A 24344-nucleotide genomic window follows, 5' to 3' on the forward strand; every position below is an offset into this window, starting at 1 on the left:
ATCTCCTGGCAGCTGAGGGTATGTTAGGGGAAAAAACATCCTTCTGTCTTTCCTCAAGTAAAGCACTCTGCCCTGAACCACTCCTGCTTCCACTAGGACCCCCAGTCCAGATTAGGGAGAAACAGAAGAGCAATGCTGTGAATTAGGAGTAAATTAAGGGCTGCCTTTGCCCACAGCTATAGGGAAAGAACACTGAGATTCCAAACTCAAAGCACAAGAGAAGAGACACTTCGACAGCACGGCACTGACCCAACGCCAGCAATTTACTCGCACATTTCTCTGCTGTTTATCTCAGTGAGCTGTCAGAGTCCATCCAGCCCCCAGTGGAGGAACTGGTCCACGTCTCACTGCCACAGAAGCTGAATTCAGTCAGGGGAACAGCGCTCAGGCCAGGGCTGGCTCTTCCCAGGCTGAAGGTGCAGCTCCTGACTGCACAGCACCAGTTGGGGGGCGACAGCTCCAGCCCCAGGTCACTTCTTCTTCCTGTTCAGCAGGTTGGGTGCGGATACCTTCACTTTACCAGGAATATTTCTTGACAAGTCAGTATCCTACACAACAAAGATGAGGAATTGAGCATAACAGCAGTGCTTTTACAAATACCTTCCTCACCCCCGCGAGCGTTTCTGAGGCCAGTGGCACGGATTGATGTGCCCGTTTCTGCTGCCTTTCCCCTCAGAATACAGGGCTGACGTCAGGCTTCTGGTCTCTCCCTCCAGTTTATTAACGGGAAACTTTTAATGGGTTTCCACGCAGCTTCCACCCCTCGGCTCCATTAGGATGGGGGGGCTGAGTCAGCAAGTCCCTGGACACTGCCTCAAGATCATTAACCATTAATTGTGTTTTTTCTAGCAGAGTTCCGTGACCAGTCAGCGTTAGGGCTGCTGCTTTTCAGTATTTCCTGTCACCGAACAGCGCAGGCTGCCCAGCAACCTGCAGGCATGGACATGAGCTGAGAAATCCACCGCTGGGGACTGAGAGCCAGGAGGGGCAGCACCAAGGGGCAGGGGGCAGCAGCTGGCAGAGCCTCCCCCCCCCAGAAAAAAAAAGCAACAACTTTCTTTGAAGCATTTACCCCCCAAATAGGCACCAGTGGACATTTTTCTGCTGCTCTTAGACTCATACAAGAGAAAGTATGTAAAGAAAGTCACCTTGACGCTGCGGAACAGATCCTTTTCTCTTGCAGTAGCTTCTTTGGACTGCATAAAATTATGCAGGGCGATCTTTGCAGCTGTAAAACCACGGGAAAGACTTAAAACTCTACAAACATTCTGGTTTCGACAGGTAAAGCACCGAGAAGGATGGAACTGCTTTGAATCATTACCTTTTCCTTTCTTTTGGGTGCCTGGCGTGAGCTTGACTTTGTACCTTTGAAAAGAAGAGGGCTCTGTGAGTCAGACAGCAGGCGCCCCTCTGCTGGACCTTTCCCCCAGGAGGCGCCGCGACTCACTTGTAGTTTGTCATCGCGGTGTAGGGAGCACAGATGGGCACGGCGAAGAGCAGAATGTCCTCGGGGTGCGGCTGCCCGGTCAGGGAGTCCAGCAAAGCCACGGCCTCCTGCAGGGGCAAAGAACTTCTGGGGAAGCGGGGCAGGAGCAGGGAGCAGCACTGGCACCCAAACCCACCTCTGTCACTGGTGTGGCTGCAGGGTCGCCCCTTCCAGCTCAGCTACAGGAGCAGCTGGAATTGCCCCATTACAGCTATGGGGCTGCCAGGATGTACTAAATTTAGGTTTATCGCCTTCGCTGGCAATTAATTAGCAAGCCACAGCTCATTACTGACCAGCTTTGATTGCTAATATCACATCTTAGTGATCTTAGCTTTAAATGGCCCAAAGGGGGCCCCCAAATGCAGTTACATCTTCACAAGGTCACCAAAAGCTTCCCCCTACAGCCAACCGTTACCCTCCTCAGTTAAAACATTTAAAGAAATGAACTTATTTCCAGCCTTGGGCAACACGCCCAGCCTGTAATTACAGAGCACTCTGAAACAATTTTACACTTAAACAACCTCCTAACCCCGACGTCACGCTGTGTCCTCCAGCCCAGAGCCACCCTGCTGGGGGTGCAAAAGGTCAGAGGCGAAGACGGGGACGAGCTCCAGTTCCTCCAGTCCCTAATTTCATAGGGGATGTGCACGATGAGCAGTGTGAGATATAAAAAGACAGAAGCAAGCTGGGTTCCAGACGTTTTGGGCATGAAGGGGACTTAAATCAGCAGAACCAAACCCTTCTGAGGGGCTCAGGGTGGGAGCCTCGGTGCCAGCCGCAGCCTGCAGGGCTCCAGGCGTGTCCCTAGAGCGGGGCCCTCCAGCTTCCAGCAGGACCAAGCCCCCTCCTCAGCGCATACGGGAGGTTCAGACGAGAGCGTTTACCTCAACTCCTGGCTGATCCTGCTCCTGGTCATCCTGTATACACAGAAAAGGAGACATCACAGCTGAAATGAGCACACAACTGCTTTTTTCTCCCCAAGTCCCCGGAGAAAATAAATTCTTTTAGCAGCAGGACACAGAAAGCCAAATTTCCACCGCAAAGACAGCTCAACTCGTTTGAAAGTGAAGGTAGAAAGAGCGGTTTCGTGTAGGTGGGGGAGGACGATTTCCTTCAAAACTCTCATTAGCTTGGCACATGCCAAACTGGGAGGAGAGAGCTGGGCTGTGATTCAGATCCTGACTCACAGCAACAGATCGGGAGAGCTCAGGGACACTTCTGCTGCACCGAGTGGGAGGATCGATTTATCTGAATCCTTGGCAGCCTGGCGAGCTGCTCCCCAGGCCTCATTTCGGCTGTGCTGGGAACTCAGCATGCACACACACAGACTGCTGCAGGGTTTTGTGCTGCTGCCTGAAACCGATGGGCTCCCAGAGGGATGGCATCAGGCACGCTGTTCTCCATCAGTGCCCCAAAAACAGCAAGAGCTGCACTATGCAGCACCAGGAGGGTCATGAGAGTGGGTGAAAAACAGCAGACACACGAGGAGAGGCCAGCACGCCGCTCACCTTCTCGTCCTGCTGCTCCTCCAGGGCTGGGTCCTGGGACTCATGCAGCAGGACTCCTCCTGGGAGCATCTCCTTGCCGCCGCCAGCACCGCGATGTCCAGACTTGGGTTTCTGCTGTTGCTTTTTCACCGTACTTTCTTTCGTCTTCCCCTTTTTCCCTTTTTTCCCCTTCTCCTCCTTGTTTGAGCCTGCAGACTGCGGTTGCACACGAGAGGTGGTTGGAGCCGGCGCCCTGAGTGCACCAAGGGGGGGCAGAGCTCCCCTCACTCACCCCCAGCAGCTTCATGATGAGCTCCCGGTCCTCCTCGTCCTGGTCCTTGTACTTCTCCTTCATCTTCTTCATTTTACTCTGGAGAAGAAAACACAACAATTTTAGAAACGACGACTTTTGCAGCGCTTTGTAGCCACCCAGAACCAGACGCTGACCCCACAAGCGTGCTCCTTTCAGGTCTCCCAAAGCTCTTTCAGAGCAATCCCTAGCAACTGAGTTTCACCAAGAGTCTGCAGCTCTCAGGCAGCCAGGGACCACACAGAGAAACCCAGAACTTCTCCCTGTGCGGGAGACGAGCCCACACTTCACGTGGTAACAGCTCAGCTTGGGGCAAGTGCTGCTCCCTGCCTACCTTCTGGCCCCGCTTGATGGGCTGAGGGGCTGGCACACCCTTGGTGGCGTTGGGAGCAGGGGGACGCTGCGGCTCCGGCTCCTTCTGCTTCTCCTCGGGTGGCTCCATGTTCTCAGAGTCATTCTGCTGCTTTTTCTTCTTCATTTCTCTAAGGAGAACAAGGACAAGAGCACCCCGGGGTGACGGCGCCTCGCTGAGCCCCCTTCCTCCTCCCAGCTCCTGCTCTCCCACCAGTGCTGGTGAGTCAGCCGGAGCAGGCTGCTCTCCACGGGGGGAACCCACACTTGGAGAAGAACATTTCACAGCCTCCTCCTCAGAGATGGCAGCAACGCCAAGCTGAAAAGCTTCCCTCTTGTTCAGGCTCTCCGTAGGGAGGCTTTAGCTGCTGGAGCAGGAACCCCCACATGCAAACAGTCATCTCCAAAGCTTCCCACCCCCCCCGGCTGCTGGCTGACCACTGACAGCTCTGACAGCTGCGGGTTTCCAGGTTTCCTGGTGACAAAGACCAGGCTGACCCCACATCCCACTCACAGGGAGGAGGAAACGAGGAGGAGGCGTTCACCTCACCCCAAACACTGAGGCTCTCACCTCCTCTCCTTGGCAGAGAGATGCCTTCGCCCCTGGGACTTGCTGTCACTCTAAGAAGGGAAACACAGTTAGAGCCTACCACGTCCAGCAGCAGCTGATGCTTTTGCCACACGCCTGGACTGAGGCCTTACCAAGCTGGGTTCTTCCTCTTTGGGGACAATTTTCTGCAGGGATCTGTGGGGAGATCAAAACGGAGCTGGTCAGTGGATGAGGAGCAGCTCAACCCTGCAGGCACCACCACCAGCCAGCCTGGGCACATTGCTTTCAGCTTTCTAGATCTTAACATTTCCAGCAGAAGGGAAGCGATGCCAGGATGCAGCTGACAAACAAGCCCTCAGATCTCTGCCAGCTTGCCTCGAAGCACACACGCAGAACAGGCAGAGAGCTCCCTGTGTGCACAGCCCAGATGGGCCACGGCATTCCCTGGGAGAGCTGCCGGCTTCCACCCACCCCATCGTTTTGCCTTCCATCCTCTGAGGAGTTCCATTTCCAGAGGCACGTGGAGATGAGCTCATCTCACAGCCACACGCAGAGCAGTAATTCAGCACCAGCTCTGCACAGCAGCCCATGACTCAGTTTCTTGGGGCTGAACGGCAATTCAGAGAAAAAAAAAAAAAAAAAGGGGGGCAACCATCTCCCGAGGAGCAAAATCACTGCGTGGGCAGTCACGGGATGCTGAGGCCAGAACGGGGACTAACAAACAGCGGCCAAGGAGCCAGACACCCCCAGGCAGGGAGCAAGCAGCTGCGTGTGTGCTTCAGGAAGGGGGGTGCAGAGCAAGCAGCCCACAAAGAAGCACCTTGTAGCAGGAAATGGCACGCAGCACGGCAGGATTAGCACGGTACAGGGTTACTGCCCCGCACCCTGACAGCCCGTACCAAAAGAATTGATGGCATCTCATCACAGCCCTGCCCTCGGCAGCATTTTAACAGTGTGGAGATTCCACAGAGGGCCCACGCTGCTGAGAAACGCAGCTGCTTCTTCACTTACCTTTGAGACTGAAGGTGCGACAGGTCGATGGTTGTGTCTGGGTAATCTACCTCTTCTTCCTTCACTTCACTCTTCGGCTCTGGATGTTCCACTTCATCCTCAGATTCACCATCGTCCTCTTCGGAGTCCCCCTCCGGCGCAGGAGGGGTGTTTGCTCTGCCCTGGTCGAGGTCAGCAACGCCCTCATCCCGATTATTCTCAGGCACGGCTTCCACATCTTCCGGTGCTTCCTCACACTCTGCTTTTTCTTCTTCACTGCTGCTGTCCCCTCCTTCTACGGTGCACAGGTGAGGAAAACACAGCTCACGTTAGGAGTGCCCGAGGCAGCCAGGTCTGCTTGTCAGCAGCGCACACAGAGCCCACATCACACCCACCGTACCGAGCAGCTCCACTTCTTCCGACACCAGCTCACTGGCGCTACTGGAAACCGTTTCGAGATCCTCATCCTGTACTTTGACCTTCCTCTCCTCTCGGTGCCTCCAAACGCAGCTTTCGTCCACCTACCAACAGGGGCACCTCCACGTTAGGCCAGCACCAGCCCCGATAAAGCTCGCCAGCCCACGCAGAGCACACCCGACTCAGCTTTATGCTCTCCCTTGGAACGCTTCCTGCAGTTCCAAGGGCAGAAAACTAAACCAGCACCTTCAAACCTCAGTCTGACAACCTGGAAAGCACAGCTAGCGAGGAGGCAGCTGCACAACCAGCAGACTCTCCCTAAACACACACATTTTCAAACATATAAAAATCCCGCAGACAGTAAAGTTTGCTAGTTCGTAACAGGGTCTGTTTGCTTTAAATCAAGACAGGGAAAAATGGAAATACGAGGAGAGTAACCTTCAGCAAGACACATTTTATGGGATTTGTCCCAGTGAGGAAAAAAAGACTAGAAATTAAGTCTCCCACAGCTCAAAACAAATTGCAAAAGCCAGCAGGATGTGCACAGAGGAAGCAGTACCTTAAACAAGAAGCTAAAGCCCATCATCAGGTATGAAGGTGGAAGAAAATTCTTCTTCCCTGAAAAACAAAGGCAGATTCTCATGAAGAGGTTTAACAGCAGTGTTAAACGATGCCTTTTCAAAACTCCTTTTTATTAGAGGCTTTAGGCTGCCAGAAATTACACCAAGGCTTGTTCTAGCTCTTGGATGACAACAGGGGAAACACTCAGCTAGCGATCTGCTGTCCAGGGTCCAGCTTGCAGACGCTGCAGCACCCGGTGTTCCTTACAAACTGCTCGGGACACTTTGAGAAGATCGGGATCTGCCGGCTGCCACAGAGAGGGGGACAGCTCAGCTGAATTCCTGCCACCACGGGACAGCACAGCATCTTCAGACAAAAGGGGTGCCCCAGCCCTAGGGGTGCCCAAGGCCAGGCTGGATGGGGCTGGGGGCAGCCTGGGCTGGGACAGGGGGCCCTGCCCATGGCAGGGGCTGGAATTAGGTGGGCTGTGAGGTGGGCTTCCAGCCCAAACCAGCCTGTGGTTCTGTGAAAATGCCTAATGTCAAAGTCACACAGTTCCTTTGTGTCTCACCTCGGATCATGAAGCTTCCAGTGGTCAGGTATTCTCCTGTAGGTGCAGTTTTAGAAACCTAAAAAGCACGATACGGATTTTATAAAGAGTGTCTGTAAGAGGAGACCAGCACTGTGCAATAACAGCACTAGCAGGAGCAACGTCCAAGCAAGACACATTTTTAACTTATGGGAACAGCTCGGTAGGAGGACTCTGTACCCAAGGGTTTCCTTCTGCCCTTTGTAGGATATTTTCCTAAGAGATGTTTCAGTTCAATCACACAATGATTTTACAAGTCCTGGGTGAGGACCTGGGCTAGTGAGGCAGTAAGAACACAGAAAGCACCTCGACCTTCAGTTTAACGTGATCTCTCTGCCCTTAGAGTGGAGTTGCTTGGAAGCAGACTGAGACCATAGCTAATGCACAAGCTAGAAGCCCAACTGAGAAAAAAAAAGAAAAAAGAAAATTCCTCTTTAATGAAAGTGCTTCCTCTCTGGTATCAAGAAGCCAAGCTTGCAATATTTCTTGTTGTGGTCACATCAGGTCAGAGGTGACTCCTCCAACCCTGCCCTAAGCGCAGCAGAGCCAGGGAGAACTCAAGGACTGGTATCAGGGAACAGGAATTTCATCCCCATCCATCAGTTCCCCCCCAGAGACACTCCATCTGCAGCCCCACACCACTTCCTTCGGATGTTCCACCTGCACAGGTCACGCTCGGGTGTCCTTACCTGGTTGTGGGAGACCCACCAAGCACTGGTGACAACCCGGGCATCCCAGGCAGCGCTGTAGCACAAGGCCATCGTGCCTGCCTCCGTCAGGGTCCGCGGAGGAATGGGTTCCCCTGCAACAGTCACAGCCAACACACCAGTTAAATCAACTACAAACACAACAGATGAGGCTCCCCAGCTTCCACACGCCCCCCGATCCAGAACGTGTCCTTCCCAGGGGCACGTGGCTAAGCTGGACGGACCTGGGGGTGGTGGTTGAGAAGAAATTCAACATAAGATGTGTGCTTGTAGCCCAGAAAGCCACCCATGGCCTGGGCTGCACCAGCAGCAACATGGCAGCAGGGAGAGGGAGGGGATCGTGCCCCTTTGCTCTGCTCTCGTGAGGCCCCACCTGGAGCCCTGCACCCAGCTCTGGGGCCAGAGGGAGTCAGGGAGTGTGGTGATAGGACAAGGGGAATGGCTTTAAACTAAAAGAGGGGAGGTTTAGATTAGATATGAGGAGGAAATTCTTTACTCTGAGGGTGGTGAGGCACTGGAACAGGGTGCCCAGAGAAGGTGGGGATGTCCCATCCCTGGAGGTGTTCAAGGCCAGGCTGGATGGGGCTGGGGGCAGCCTGATTTAGTGGCAGGTGTCCCTACCAATGCAGGGGGGGTGGAACTAGGGGATCTTTCAGGTCCATTCCAACCCAAACCGTTCTATGATAAGCAGCATCACCAGCTGGTCTTCACAGCTCCCCAGCAGGAGCTGAAGCCCTGCCACTGCTCCTCCCTCAGCTCTGCAAGGGAGCAGGAGCAGCGCTGCTCACAGCTCGAGGCCAATTTTTGCCACCTCCCGGGACTGGGGCACAGGCAGGTTTGCACAGCTGGTCCCCCATCAAGTTGATAACAACTTGATTTTGGAGGCAGCGATGCCCCTCACGTCCTAACTGAGCCATCTGCTGGAGCTGGGTGCTGCAGCGTGGGGGGAAGGCAGCTCGCAGGGCTGGACGCAGCCACGCAGTGAGGACACCACCAGCCTGCAGGGCCCTGACATCCCTCCAAGCCCCTGCAGCAGCCCCACAACGTACCTGTCGGGTTCTTGATCACACAGCTCGTGGCTCCATGGAGGTCAGCATGCACGTATATGTCCCCTGAAAAAGAAGTGACTCGAATCAGTCGTGTACAGGGTAATTCCACAGGTCAGTAGAGCTAAGGTAAAAAAGGTTCCCAGCTTCAGAGGGAAACAGCCCTTTTGTCTGCAAGGAGCAGGATGGGAAGAGGACCTGGAAGTCTTTTAATCCTCCCCAGCTGCCCCAAGAAGGATCAGCTCCTTTGCTCCTTAACAGACACTTGTCCTGCAGCGCTGGAGGGTCCACTCGCCCCCAGCCCTCCAGTAACAACACACACGCAGCCTCCAGGCCTCACCAGCACCAAAGCCCCTTTACCTGAGGCTCGAGCTAAGAACAAACCAGGCAGACCTTGCTGTGTCGTTCTCAGACAACTGGAAAACGAGACAGAAAGCTGATACACCCCGCTCAGTCATGCTCACCTGGCTTAAGATAGCGCTTTACAATTATCTCATTCTGCTGCTGATCTCTCCCAGCAATGACAAGGTAATTCTCCGAGCTGACGAACCACAGGAACTTCTCAAACCTGCCAAATTACATCAATCCATGGGGGGAAAACCACATTGGGCTAGCAGAATGTTCCAGAGGTACTTTTTTGTGTCAAAGTCTGAGAATACACAACTTAGTATCTGTTGCTTATAAAAAGACACTACAAATAGTGTCATTACCATTGGCATGCCTGTGGCATGGAAACAAGACACGGTACAAATATAACATCACTGCCAACAGTATTTTGAGATGAAATAAATACTGTCACCACCAAGTCCAGCTGCCTCCTATTTATTTTAATAATTTACTTATTAGACTATAAAAAGCTTTGTTGAAACATTTTTGATCTACTGTTACTATTTCACAGATGCTGAGCTGCCAGAAAGTAACAGCCAAGTTCCCCAGTTTTACTAAACCCATCTTCCTAGCTTTGTTAAAAGCCAGAAACTCAGCTAAATTTTAAGTCCAGCTCCACTGAAAGGAACTTTTCCAGACAAAGGCTCTAACGGGATCAAGCCAACAACTTAAAGCAGCAGCTGTAAAGAGACTCGATACGAGGTGCAGAGTTTAGCTCCACTTCTCAGCCAGTGAAGTCAGCCTGACGCAGGTGTTTTAAATTGATGCATGCTCACAACACGTTAGACAATGACAACAAAACTGTACTTGCCAATAGACCTTCCTTGCTTTCTGAATGGTGGTAACCGTCTGAACTTCCTTCAGCGTCTGCTTTGTCTTCTTCTCAGCTGATTTAAACGCCTGTTTAGACAGAAAGCATGACCCTGATCAGCCAGCACAGGAATCATAAAATTGCTAACCAAACAACAGGAAAGATGGGAGAAGTTTCTCTATTTTTTTTTCCAGAGTGCAGGCTCCACATACAGCCTGCATTCTCTTAAGGCACAAAAGCACATCTAAAATCTTCATAAATCTCTGCCCCACGTAAGTGGCCCCTGAAAAGATTATCAGCTATCTGATCATATGGAAAATCATACTGATTTTCCACCCCTGTCACTGCAATTACTGGTTTGTCAGTACCTTCACCGGGCACTTGTCTCAAGTGTTCATAATGCTAACAAAACAATACAGGAGAGGTCTTCAATCCTCTATTCAGTCACCTTAAGAGCTTAACAATAAAACAACCTTGCTGCTGTTTTTTTCCCCCCACTTTTCATGTCTCATTAGCACTACCTCAACTACATCAGGATTTTCCACTTATCAGTGACAGGGACTTTGCTTTTAATTATCATCTAAAAATGAGAAAAAAAAAAATACCTTTTCTGCAGCTTCTACTGTCTTCTGCGTTTTCTTAGCTGCATGTCTCTTGTGATCATAGTACCTGCAAAAGAGAAGCTTGTTTATGATTTAACATGCTGGGATTTCTAATATTTTTAGGACATATGATGTATTTCTCAGGGTTCTTTACATTTGTACTAAAGTTCGGTTCTGACGAAGTATTTCTAGCTCAGATCTTTAGTTTGGCCTTTCCCTGAGAAAAGCAACCAAATTGTGAAACTTCCCTTCTGAGACTGAAGGAACACGGTGTTTGCACTGCTGTGTGACGAGAAGCAGCCACTCTGTGTCACTGTGCAGAACTGTACTCAAAATTAAAGCGCTGCAATAGCTGGAGAGCAGCCACAACACTGAGATAACAGGACCAGGAAAACGCGCATCCTAAACTCAGGGCATCTACCCACTTCCATTGTTATTTTTAAAAAGCTATGCACAGAGCCTTTCCTATGATGTTACCACCACCAACTGAAGGCACACAGAAAATTTCTACCAGCAAAGCACAGTTTTCTGTAAGCCTTACTTTTTGGCGTTGGCATACGCAGACAAACTGAGATCAACATCGACCAGTGACGGTTTGTTTTTCTGAGGCTTCTTCAACTGCTTGTTTTTATTTTTCTTCTTTTTCCCCTTTGGCTCTTCTGTTTCTTCTTTCACTAAATCAGCATCCTCCTCCTCTTCTTCCTCTTCAGATAACACATACGGGTTCCTAAAAAAACATGACATCATGTGATTGAGATAAGAGAAACAGTTGTTTTTTAACCATAGTGCAATGCATTTTTACTTCTCGTCTCTCATGAGGACTGGAAATGGCCTAAAGAACCCTTTTCACTATGAAACCATTTTCACCATGCAGCCACAGGAAGGCTCCAGGATGCAACGCACACAGGTTTGTATCTTAGAGTAAACCACACTTCGGAGAAAAAAGGAAACAAAAGCACAAAATAAAGAGGTCACATTTCCCAATCCAAGGAAGTGACATTTTCCAAGGCAGCTTTTTCTATCAAAAGATACACATCCACACTACCAATCTAACGAAAAGGCCAAACTTAAAACAAAGAACAAGTCTGAAGATCTACTTGCATGAAGTAAAGAAACGCACAATGTTATGCCTGATCACATGAAAAGAGAGCAGTTGTGCTGTCACAGTGACTCAGGGAACAGCACAGCAGTGCACTGGTTTAAAACCTTTAAAAAAAATAATCAGAATTGCAGAATCCCAGCATGGCTGAGGTTGAAAGGGACTCTGGAGGTCACCTGGGCCATCCTCCTCGCTCACGCAGGGCCCAAAATATCCGTGCCACTGTTTTTAAGCAGTTATGCTGAGCACACATCAGATGGCTTTGTATTTGCTTCTCACCAGTACATTAAATCCTGCTCTACCTGGCTATGCTGTCTGCGTAACAAAAGGCAATGGAGGAGCATAAAATAACGTCCTTTGTAAAAGGAAAGACATCTCCACAGTCTCCTGTACTACAGAAGCATAATTCAACAACTGGGGGACTGACTGAGCTGGTCGATCAGCGCAGTGATTGTTACCTGCTAATGAGACAGACAGAGGTCACAGCTGCAAACAGACCTCGCTCCTGAAAGTGAGTTTACTTCACATAGCAACATTTTTGAAAATGAAGTAACTAAAAATTTGTAATTAACTTTGCAACATTACAGCTTTCATACCCAAAGTTCTAGCTACAAAAAAGAAATTCTAACTTTTTTTTTTTTTTTTTTTTTAAATCTCTGGAATCATGACACAGTATCAAATGTTTTTTAAAAACACTCCAGATACGGTCTCACTGCCTGCTCTCTTGTCAGGACTTCCACAGCAATGAGCATCCAAACGTGAAGCTCACAACAGCTGCAGCCTTGAGCTGTCATCCTTTCAGTGAGCTGCCTCCACCATTGATAGAGGCAGGATCTCACATGGATTTTAGATGGAAGCAGAATAAAACGTACACAGTTAACTGCTGAGCAATACAATGGTTGGGACCTATACTGCTGCTTTTAGGACACCTTCCAATATTTTAGGATATAGTCAGCCAGACTAAAAATACCAAAACAAAAGCTATTACAGTAACCAAATTATTATTTTTGAAAGCAAAAAAGAAAGCCCACTAAACTATGTTCTCTTCACAACGTTGTTAAGAAAACATCCGTAACAGTTCAGTAAAGAAAAATTGTATTCAGTAAAGAAAATTTCAGTAACAATTCCTAAGCTAAAAAGATGGTGGGAGTACAACTCCCAGCACGCAGTCAGTCCTACTCACACTTGGTACACGTGCTCTGCAACGTACTCACCTCAGCAGCATCGTGATGTGATTTGTCTGAAGCTTTAATTCCTTGATTGCACTTGCAACGGGGTCCCCCTGTGCCTGAGCTTCCTTAACGATCGTTCCAATCTCTGTCCAGTCTATCTGGTTGGCCAAGGCGCTACGGACCACCTGGATGGCTCGGTCAACGATCTCCAAGTTCATCTCTATAAGTTCTCCTTTGATCTTATCAACTTCCTTAAGGTAAGAAAGAAATTTACACCCATTGAAGCTAAACACATACTAGGCAATATTTTAAAAAGTAATAGTAGTAATTAATATTGAGACAGAATTCAAATATGGCACAGAACTGATCACAAGAGGCAATAGCCAACTTGTGTCTTGCAAGCAGAGCTGCACAAGCAAACTTTGGCAAGAGAGGTACAGAGCATTTGTAGGGGAGCAGAGACCCACTGGGCCAGCCCAGACTCCCTGGGGGGTACAGGGTGCTCACTGACAACAGAAGGCGTCGCTGTGGGTTCTAACACTGGCCACAGCAATCGTGACCAGCAGGTACAGTTCTTAAAGAAACATCTTGCATCTTCTTTGTTAAAAAGATCCCAGTCTTACCTGAGCTTGCTGAAGAGCTTCTAGCCTGTTCTCGTGATCCCTGCGGACATTTTCAAGTTTTTTCAATGCTTGTTTTTCCTTTCAAAGACAAGTAAAATGGAAAAATATTATATCTATATATATGTGACATCATCTCATCATCTAATCCCTGTGAGACACTCAGTACAGCATTCCAACAAAGAAAAACACAACAGCATTAGACGCAAAGTTTCCAAAGTACTGTTGTTACTTCAACTCTGCATACAAGCAATTGCTGCATTATGCAGTTTGAAATCTGTACCACATCATTTCCGTACCACAAATAAGTAAACACCACCTTCCCCACCCCAAGCTACAGAGACCAAGGGCCCTAAAGAAGCATTTGAAGCTCAGAGAGCCACCTCAGCTGTTCCAGCCCGGGTGAGAGCATACCTGCTGCAAGGCTTTCAGGTCAATTTTCTGTCCCTCTAGCTTGGAGTAGAATTCATCTGCTGCCTACAAGAGAAAAGCAGTTTTTAAGATCTCCAAGTTGCACTGACTGATACCTGCAACAAGCAGGCAGAGGAGGTTTTCCTCAAGAGCTGACTGCAAAGCACTAAGAAGAGACATGCTAAAATGGGGTTCAACAACTTCCTCCAGCTCACCTTTGCCTGAGATGAGTTCAGCAAGGCACTCTAGGTTATGTCTCACTACAAACAGTGGGCCACACACAACAGAAAATAGCTGGCCAAGCTGGACCCTCATTTTTTGTTAAGAAATGATTAAAAGGAACCTGCTGTTGCATACTGTGTGCAGCCATTTAATCTGCAGAACAATTCTAGACCTGTGTGCCCTGAATCCCTGCTGCTTCAATAGGTCAGTTAAAAAAAATAAAATACAGAAATCCTAGAAACTAAGCCTAAGAACCGTCCCTGATGGGACGCTCCCGTTCCCAAACACTGATTAAAACAAAAGGAGAGGAAGGTTTTAAGGCTGCTTAGACCATCAGTGCTGTGAAGGAGATGACAGAAATTCAGCCAGGAAGCAGGGCAGGAAAGTAACATGGGAACTCTGAAGATCAAGGTTAGGAACACGCAGTTAATGATTCCAGATAATGTTAACAAGGACCAGGAAGGACAACACTCAAGGAAACACTAAACCAGATGCCTCGGGCTTTCAAAGGGGTCGCTGCAGTGAAAGCTCATCTCTGGTGAGAGCTCAGCATCTGAACTCTCCACTAACAAAACATTTGGCTGTCACCAGTCCGGGTTAACAGCTTGGCACATTCCATGCACACCCAAATTCAGTGCCACGTGCCATCATTTCAGCTGCAGGACCTACTAACCAAGCCAGCAGACAGCACCACTCAACAGCAGCCTAAAGGCCCTGTTTTATTTGGCCTTTTATGTGTAAAACTTCTATCCATAAAATTAATCACCTTTTCCAAGCTCTATGTTTTCACTATCAACTTTTGCACCGCTTTTTAATTACTCTTCTTAGCATCAGTCAATTAAAGCACTTAAGTACAGCATCAGCAAAAGCACTGTACCTTATTGAATGAGTCAAATTCCAAGTACGGACATTTTGAATGTTGAGAAAACAAGAAAGGATGAAATTCCTCATATCTGTAAAATACACATTTGATATTATCACCTGAAAACTAATTTAGGTTATGCAGACTAGAAAAACAGGAAATAAACATTTCAGATATTTACGTGTAGATATCTTCTGCGGGTTTATCTGGTTCCAAGCTCGGCTTTTTCTCCTTTTTCTGGATAATGTAACCCTAAAGGAATGGATAAATATGACATCAGCATTTGTCTTTGAAAATGATCCCCTTTAAGTTGGCAAAGCAGCCAGTTTCAGGTGCTGACCTCCTGATCAGCACGAGACAGTACTTCACTTTAGCTGGGAGACTTTATGGCAAAAGCAACGTGACATCTTATTCCTCCAGAAAAGGTGAACTTATTTTAGGAACCTCAGAACTGCCCAAGTTGAGTGGTGCAGTCGATAGAGAAGGAAGGGAAGCCATCCAAAGGGACCTGGGCAAGCTTGAGAACTGGGCCCTCGTGAACCCAATGAGGTTCACCAAGTCCAAGTTCAAGGTGCTGCACCTGGGTCAGGGCAATGGTTTTAAACTAAGAAGGGAGATTTAGATTCGATGTTAGGAAGAAATCCTTCACTCAGAGAGTGGTGAGGCCCTGGCACAGGCTGCCCAGAGAAGCTGTGGCTGCCCCATCCCTGAAGGTGTCCATGACTAGGTTGGAAGAGGCCCTGGGCAACCTGATGTAACAGGACGTGTCCCTGCCCATGGCAGGGGGGGCTGGAACTGGGTGGTCTTTAAGGCCCCTTCCAACCCCAGACATTCTGTGAATCCACCCTACAAATTAGCACACAAACGCAGGGCTGACAGGCAGAACAGCGTTACCTACCATCAGAGCACAAGTGCAGTTCTCCTAGGACCTACATCACCTGCTCATAAATTATTTAATTGCTGTACATTGTGTGCAAGGAGGTTGTTTGTATTACCCAACACCACCAGGAGCACAAGCTCCCAGAACAAAACCTGAAGCTGGTAACCCCAGAACAGGCACATTGTGAACAATAACTGCCCACTAGTTTAATTCTGCAGTTCCTGCGTGACTGCTAACCAAGTTGCCCAGCTGAGACCAACCTTTCCGCTGAAGTCATCCGTTAGTGCCATATATTCTTCAGCTTTTTCCAAAGCAGTGAGTATTTTTTCAATATTTTCTAAAGAGAGAGGGGGGAGGAGAGGAATATTTTAAGACACCTAGAACAGAAAGATATTGTTACATAAACCTAGCACAACAGCAAATCAAAAGACCCAGGCATCAGCTCTTCTAAGTGCCTGGAGCAGCCTGTCCGACCTAACCATGTCCACAGCAAGCTCCAGCTGTGGCCCTGTCAGATAGTCTAAGAGTAGGATCCCAGTATGGCTAAAAAATAAAACTGCAGATATCCTGCACCCTGTTTTTAGTAATTGTTTCAGTAATTGCTTCAGCAATTACTATTCATTCTAAACAGGAGCTTCAGTACACATTTTATGTTTGGAAGGTGTTCTTTTTTTAAATATATATATATGCACTTTAAAGACATATTTCAAGTTCCATGAAGAAAGACCATCTGAATGCTAGCAGTTTATAAAATAAAACTGCAGAGAAAAGCATAAACCAGTTCCTGTAAGCTGTTTGTTATAAAGTCGATTTATTGCAGCACTATAAAATAGTACAAAGTAAAAAATCTGTTTGATTTATGGCAAATATAAAGGACATTTGATTTTTCTGTAGTCTTATTTTTCTTTTCTGACTGAAATTTTGCAATAAATGTAAAGCCCCTGCTTTATCAAATCCCCACCATGTCTGTTATAGCCAAAGGAAGACTTTGATGCCAACTCCTCCCTATAGAATTCTTATAAAATATCCCTTTACCTAGCCAGAGTTCATCTGATGTTTAAGGCAGTGTCTCATAAAACCTCTGAGACTATAGGAGGAGTCTTACGCTCTATTTCAAGAGTTTTGATATGAAGAAGGTTGGTCCCAACCTAAGAACATTACAGTGTATAACCATGAGGTCAGAACTACAGGTTTAAGGATTACTCATACTACCCATATACTACCCAGACATGACAATGACCAAATATGTACAGCCTCTAAAACATATTTTCTACGTACCTTTATTTTCCAGATTTTGATCTATTTTGACAGAACCAGAAAATCCAGCTTCTATAAGGCAATGCTCAATGAGGGTGGCTCCATAAGCTATAGAGATAAAAAAAAAAAAAAAGAGTTATTTTATAGAGGTGATTCTCCATGAAAACTGTGTTCACAATGAAATCATAAGAAGTGTTTCAACAATATACAGCCAGGAAACTACAGTCACAATCCTTAGAGAGACCAGGGAGAGCAAAGGCATGGTGGTCCTGAATTCAGAAGGCAGGATCTATGGCAAGCAGGTTACCAGGACTCTCACAGTGGCTCTCAGAAATGCTCACTGGTGGGCAGAGCTGACAGGTCTCAGCTTATGGTGTGAGGTTTTACAAACTCAGGGATGCTTAGGTTCATCTGGAAGTGGGAAAGGTCGAGGACTGAATGAGGATATTCAGGAAGGCTGGGCTTCATGTCGGCCTAAACAAAATAAAGCTTTTAAAAATTTAAAAGGGGGTAGGAAAAGAACTGAGGAGTGTAGGAAACCCAGTAAGGGTGGAAAACCACCTGGTCTGGGACAAGGTAGCACAAAGGGTGAAGTCATACAGGCTGTGTAGCTTCAAGGAAAGAAGTGGGGAAAAGCTGTCAAAGCTAAAGGTGAAACTTGAGGGGCAGCGGAAACAGATGGAGCCCCATTTGAACAGGGTGCAGAGAAGCAGCAAATGAAAACAGGTACAAGATCCTCCTCTAAGATGCTTTAAGACAAAGAAACAAGCTGGGCCCTTGGAAAACCACCTTTAACTGAGGACAGGCAAAAAAGAAATGAAGAAAGATGAAAATCACTGGGACAAGGCAGCACCAAGCTTAGGATGATGCACGTGGCCTCACAGAAGGTGACCCCAACAGGCAGTGGGACAGCCAAGAGACCATGAAGGCAGGGCACAGAACAGCTAAATCAGATTTCAGCCACCCAGTCTGCCCAGCTGGATGCCACACCAGGGTACAAGGTCAACACTAATATTTTAGACATCGTTACCAACTGTTTAATGGCATAGGTAGTCAGAGAGCTTCTCTCATTAACCCACAAAAACTGAATGAAATATCACTGTTAAAGAGCTACACGGTAAGAGACAAAACACTTGAATTCAACATCCACACCAGCACAAACTGGTCTTGAAACTATTATATTCTAAATTCTTTTAGCCTAAAGCCTAGAACTAGCAGAGCTTTGTACTAGATACAGAAGAGGGACCACAGTTCTGCATTTCGCCTAATAAATTTACCAGACTGTTAAGAAGACACAGACACAGGACGTCGAACAGATACAGTCTATTCAGATCTCCAGAAAACATTTAGCAAAGCTCATCCCAAAGCTCTCAGAGATGACACGATGCCATCAAGTAACAGACCAGCCCCTTCCTGGCTGGAAGTCAGGAACCAGAGAGGAGGCACAGGCTGTCAGCTCCCTCCAGGAGGGAAGCAGAGTTCTGCAGGGACCTATGCTAGGGCCCACGCTGCTCCGTGTGCCCCTGAACAAAGCCCAGTGACAAAGCAAATTCTGCCTAAGCAAGAAAGACCACAGTAAGCCGTGAAGAACTGGAGGAGACAAACACTGGTGATTAAATAACTGAGAGAGAAACTCACTGTAAAACAACACAAATTGATGTATGTGAGGAAAGGTTGTCCTGCTTTTCCATGTGCAGCAACAGAACCCAACCAACATTTCTGCTTGGGAGCAAGAACAACAGATGGCTCTGCAACAAACTCCACTGTCAGTGAACATAAAAACATCAAGCTGTGTGTTGGGAACTTTTGGGAAAGGAACAGTGACTAGAACGAGGGAAACCACGCCATAGCATCAATCTGTGGTGCTCTGCCACTTTTAATGTTATAATAATGTTTTATTATTTATTATTATTTTATTATTATTTATTTATTATTATTATTATTATTTATTATTTTATTATTTATTAATGTTTTAATAATGTTATTTTTAATGTTAATGCTTTCATCTACTCCATTTCAAAATAGGTAGAGCTAGAAAAAGTGAAGAGAAGGACAAGTATCAGAGGCTTGGAACAGATTCTGTACACGGAAAGACTCAGAAGGCTAAACATTAAAGAGCTGGTCAGCCTAGAAACGACCAGGACATAAAACGAGTGGTGCAGAATTGGTATGAAAGCAAGTGCAAGTCCGCAGCACAGGACACTGCAGAAGTTCAGACAGGCTCAAAAAGAGATTGGGTAAGCGCACGGAAGAAAAATCCAACCCAGGCTATTAAATTCAAGGATACCTGCTGGTCAGTGCTGCCTATAAGTCTCTAAAACATAAAAGTACTGGGACTGAGAGGCTGTTCTGGGGAAATAGCAGTGTTTCTGTTAGGGTTACAGGCTAAGGACCAGGCCCCAGCCCGAGTTTAAGCCGACTGAGTAAGATGTGAGGAACTGCAGAACACAACATCAGAAACCCCTGGACACAAGAGCTCCCAGCATGGGAAGCACAATAAGTTACACTGAAACCCAGAGGGATGGTCGGGTTTCACAGGTGGTTAAGGAAGAGGTGTGAGAAAAGGCCAAGCTCACAGGAGGGAAGAATCGCAGCCCTTTTAGAGAGCAGAACCTCGCCAGGCCACCAGTGCCTGAGCAATCAGATCAGTGACGCTGTAAGGCCGAGGCTACCTAAATCACAGCACCAGATTTGGGTAAAGATAGCACAAAACTGGGACCAGTGGGAGGAAGCAGTTGGCAGCAGGTTGTTTATTTAGGAGAAGGCCACAGTGGAGAAGGAAAGGAACAAAGGTGGTGAAAAGGGGAATCAAGAAATGGGAAAGCAATACTCTGGTCTGCAAATCAGAGCATTTAAGCTGCTCAGGGGTGTCTGCCAGGCACCCTGCATCAACAGAATCAGCAGAATAAAACAAGCTTGTCCTCATCACGTCACACCAGTCACATCTATTCTGTGCTCAGGAGAACTGGGGCACAGGGTGCTCTGCCTGCCTACCAGAGAACACCCAGCCAGCCAGATTAATCGTGCTGGTTTTACCACACCAGTACTGGTTGCGGGACTGGCATTCCCCAGCCACTTCCTAGCATCCCTGCCCTGCCTGTACATGTAACACCTCCTGGTCAGTACCACCGACAGGATGCTGGGCAAAATGCATCAAATCACTGCTCCAACAGAGCTGTTCTCAGGCCTTCATCCCTGCAGGATCACAGCAAGGCTCATTGTGCAGCTTGCTTTGAATCAAAAACAACAAAAAAATCTGTTTTCAAAGGGTTCATTTTTTGTTGTTTTTCAAACATAAATAAAAGCAGGCTGTCACCAACAACCTCAAAAAATGAAGACAGCTTGAAGTTACTCAAATATTCAGTATCATCAAAACAGGACACACATTGCCCCCGTTTCATTTCCAAGTGAAACAGAATTACTTACGAAGATGCGGGTTAAGAACCCTCTTCAACTGCTCCCCCTTGGGTGCATTTGATATTATTTCAGTTAACCTGCAAAAGATAATAAAGAGTTGCAAGAACGTGATTTTAAGATCACGTTGTATTGCTTAGAAGCAACAAAACATTTTCAGTATTAGAAGAAGTGCAAAATGGCTGCGGTACGTGAAAAGAATACCCACAGATAGAGTACTTTTCGCACAGTAATTGGGGTTTATTCCAACACACACACCACCTAAAAGCAGCTACCTTTCCACGGTTGGCAGAGGTGCAGGTCCTTTTGCGCTGTCCACCGGGTATCGCTCCCGAACCGCAAACCTGACATCATCTGCTTCGTCCGTGCGAAATCTCAGGATGTTCAAGATGAGGTATTCGTGGTCTGTCAGGACGATGTTGCCCTGCAAGAACACCCCAGGGGATCATCAACCAAGGCCATGCTCGAGCGCTCGCTTGCAGGGAACGCACGTGGAGCCTCGCACTCACCCTGTCGTACAGCTCGATGATGAGGTGATAAGCAGCCTCGTTGCTCCCAAACTGGAAGTCCACGATTCTGTCTATACCCAGCTGCTTCACGCTGACCAGTCTTCTGGTTTTCAAATGCTTACGGCACTGCCAAGAGCAGAGAACATCTGTCAGACGATGCAAAGGGCCCTGCTTGTGATGTTTTACACTGAAATATATTTGTTGGTTTTCTAAGCTATTGATCCCTGCTACAACACCGACCGCTTCTTTCTGAATACAAATACTGGAAAGACAAAAATCCCAATCCCAATAATACAAAAGTAAGGCAGCTCTTAGGAAAAATAATATCACCTTGATATTTATAGATAATACAATTGTTCCAGGTTCTTACATTAAGTGATTTTTGCCATTAAAACTGCTGTTTGTTCAGCCATTATTCAAAGCAAGGTCATCTACGTCACCTCAACAAGTGAGCAGTTAGTTAAAGTCCAAAGACTTTGTATTACAAAGAGATTCAGGATTAACCCTGCATCAACAAAGGACACGGAAAGCCTCCCAAGAGAGTCTTTGGGGAGCCATTTCCATGAGGCCACATCCAGAGGTGGCAAGCTACGCAGACCTGACCTGTGAGACAGCCCTTGGGCTGCATTCCCACAGACCTACCTAGAGGAATGCAGCCCAACAGCTTGCCCCAAGATCTGAACCCTCAGAGTCTGGCAGAGCGAACAGAAGGACTCTATTAATGCAGCGTGCTGTGCCCAGGACCTACACATTTGGACAATCCAACTGGAATGACAAGGACTTCACTGCAGCAAACTCTGACAGGTCTGGGTGGCACCAAAAATGTTCTGCAGGTTAACACCAGTCTTCATAAACGTACAGGCTCATTGTTTTGGGTGCTGAGAATCAACAACGTGATCCTAAGGCCACATGTGCTGCTTCTTCACCTTCAGCCACCTGTCCGATCAGGATCCACCAGGCAAACCCTTTTAGTATTTTCTTGTTTCCAATGACAGCACGATAACATTATTTCTTTAACAACTTTCTTTTTTAAATGAAAACACAGGTTGGCTTACCTTCATTGCAAAGCTGGATGGCATCATGTTTTTTGGCCATTCGAACTCCGTCGTGTGAATCCGTATTCCAGACTCAACCAGCAGCGTGGCCTTGCAGTCGGGTCTGTTACCAAAATAAAGATTTACCACTTGGTACCCAAACAGCCACCTCGTGCTACACACCAGGCTGCACTGGGACGAGACCAAAGCACCACAGCCAGGAGCACATCACCTGCAGAAAACACTCACCAAAACCACTGGAGTCCATCAAACAGTGCTGCAGCCACGCTGACCGCAAAAGGATGCCCACGTGTTAAGTTTACAGACAAAGGGCCAAGAAAAATGGTTTTGGAGTCCGAAATCCCCCAGTGCAACTGGAGGCAAGGAGGTGATGCTGGGCCCAGGTGAGACACGATGCAGCGGACAGGCTGGGGACAGCAGTGTGCCATCCCCACCACCTGGCCTGGGAATTAATATCACTACAGAACTGAGGCTCTGCCCTCCTGAACGCCTCTCCTACTTCCCCACAGAAAGAAATGGGGATGGCTGCGTGCTTTTAGGGCAAGTGCTGGGGCCTTCTCTACCTTTGCTGCAGCATTTTGCTTGTTTCACAACCCTATGTATGCTACCCCCAGGGCCTTCCAGAGTAAAAGTTACTGAGTTTTAGCAGAAAATGACAGGATTCCACTGAAAACTGGTCAGAAAAGTGAAACACCTGCCAGCAGCAAGGCCATGTGTACAAAAAGCACAGTTTCCATACACACAGCGACCGGGTAAGGGGAGTCACAGCGATTCTTACTTCTGCAGCCGGATGAGATAGGTCTTGTTGTCCACATCGTAAACATTGCTCACTCTCATTCCCAGCAAGCTGCCAAAAAACAAAAAAAAACAACAAACACGGCCGCGTTACGAGCACAACCCCACACCACACCACACGGAACCGTGCCGGCGCCTCAGGCAGCGGCGGGGCTGGGGGGGCACGGGCTGCCCGGGCAGGGGCTGGGGGCCCCACACAGCCCCCCCCGGTGCCTCCCCGGTGCCGTGTGTCCCCCCCCGGTGCCGTACCTGCGGCGGAGCTCGGCCAGCAGCGCACGGATATCGATGGTACCGAAGCGGCCCTTCATGGCGCCGCCGGCCCGGCCCGGCTCGGCCCGGCCCGCTGCGCATGCGCCGCCGCCTCACGGAGCTCCAGGGGGCGGGCGAGCCTCAGGGGAAAAACGGTGCGGGCGGGCCCGGCAATGAAACACAGAAAAATAAACACAGAATCATCACAGAATCACAGAATTAATCACAGAATCACAGAATTTCTAGGTTGGAAGAGACCTCAAGATCATGGAGTCCAACCTCTAACCTAACACTAACAGTCCCCACTAAACCATATCCCTAAGCTCTACATCTAAACGTCTTTTAAAGACTTCCAGGGATGGTGACTCCACCACTTCCCTGGGCAGCAAAAGGAGCCCGCGTCTCTCTGTGTTGCCCAGGCTACGCTGCAGTGGCTATTCACAGGCGCGATCCCGCTACTGACCGGCACGGGAGTTTTGACCTGCTCCGTTTCCGACCTGGGCCGGTTCACCCCTCCTTAGGCAACCTGGTGTGCCCCGGCTCCCCGGGGCTCACCATATTGATGCCGGCCTTAGCGCGGACGCCCGCTCGGCATAGCGCACTGCAGCCCAGAACTCCTGGGCTCAAGCGATCCGGCGGGCTCAGCCTCCCGAGCAGCTGGGACTACAGGCGTGCGCCACCGCGCCCGGCCACCGCTGCCCCACGTTCCCCTCAGCCTCGAAGGGAAAATGGTGCCCCCAGCCCCTCAGGATGTCCGCAGCAGGGCGTCCTCTCCCTCACAGAGCCGCTTGTTAATCCGTGTGTTGTCTCCCAGAAGTTCAGCCGTTAGCCAAATAGAATCATAGGATTATTAAAGTTGGAAAAGCCCTCCAAAATCACCTGCTCCAACCACCCCCTACCACCACTGTCACCACTAACCCACGTCCCTAAGCACCACGTCCCCAAGCACCACGTCCAACCTCTCCTCAAACACCCCCAGGGACGGTGACTCCACCACCTCCCTGGGCAACCCGTCCCAATGCTTGGCTGCTCTTGCTGAGGAGAAATTTCTCCTCATTTCTCACCTGAACCTGCCCTGGTGCAACTTGAGGCCATTCCCTCTAGTCCTGTCACCAGTTATCTGTGAGAAGAGGCCGACCCCCAGCTCCCCACACCTTCCTTTCAGGTAGTGAAAACTGGAAGGACCCCAAACTCTCACAGGGGAAATATAAACAACCCTAACAAAGTAAAATAAAATAGAATAAAATAAAATAATAGAACAAAATAGAATAGAACAAAATAGAACAGAACAAAATAGAACAGAACAGAACAGAATAGAATAGAATAGAATAGAATAGAATAAAATAGAATAGAATAAAATAAATAATAAAATAAAATAAAATAAAATAAAATAAAATAAAATAAAATAAAATGCTTGGAGTGATAGCTATAAATACAGAAAAAAACAGTGACACACCGTTTGCCAGTCTGCCCCCCCAGCAACAAGCTGGCTGCACTCCTGGAGC

General features: G+C 48.2%; 1 protein-coding gene across 2 annotated transcripts; it reads right to left on the reverse strand.

Annotated features, from left to right (window-relative positions):
• Window positions 1-245: 245 nt before the first annotated feature.
• NEMF (nuclear export mediator factor) lies at window positions 246-23735 on the reverse strand. Of its 2 annotated transcripts, none has more exons than XM_068682215.1 (33): window positions 22840-23735; window positions 22539-22642; window positions 21796-21898; window positions 20741-20866; window positions 20507-20655; window positions 20244-20311; window positions 16839-16925; window positions 15821-15897; window positions 14862-14932; window positions 14696-14771; window positions 13600-13662; window positions 13189-13266; window positions 12608-12816; window positions 10836-11021; window positions 10298-10361; window positions 9693-9781; window positions 8959-9062; window positions 8498-8560; window positions 7431-7543; window positions 6724-6781; window positions 6151-6209; window positions 5575-5695; window positions 5196-5469; window positions 4337-4379; window positions 4206-4255; window positions 3618-3765; window positions 3266-3343; window positions 2995-3189; window positions 2371-2403; window positions 1448-1554; window positions 1322-1365; window positions 1149-1228; window positions 246-548 (listed from the first exon to the last, which is right to left on the reverse strand). In XM_068682215.1, exons 1-33 carry the CDS (start codon window positions 22939-22941, stop codon window positions 471-473), a joined length of 3300 nt encoding a protein of 1099 aa, XP_068538316.1. In that variant the 5' UTR covers window positions 22942-23735; the 3' UTR covers window positions 246-470. The 2 variants fall into 2 exon arrangements, with proteins under 2 accessions (XP_068538316.1, XP_068538317.1); XM_068682216.1 differs by having other exon boundaries at window positions 22574-22642; window positions 22840-23734.
• Between the last annotated feature and the right edge of the window lie 609 nt (window positions 23736-24344).

The sequence above is a fragment of the Anas acuta genome, chromosome 5, assembly GCF_963932015.1.
Source record: "Anas acuta chromosome 5, bAnaAcu1.1, whole genome shotgun sequence".
Lineage (NCBI taxonomy): Eukaryota > Metazoa > Chordata > Aves > Anseriformes > Anatidae > Anas > Anas acuta.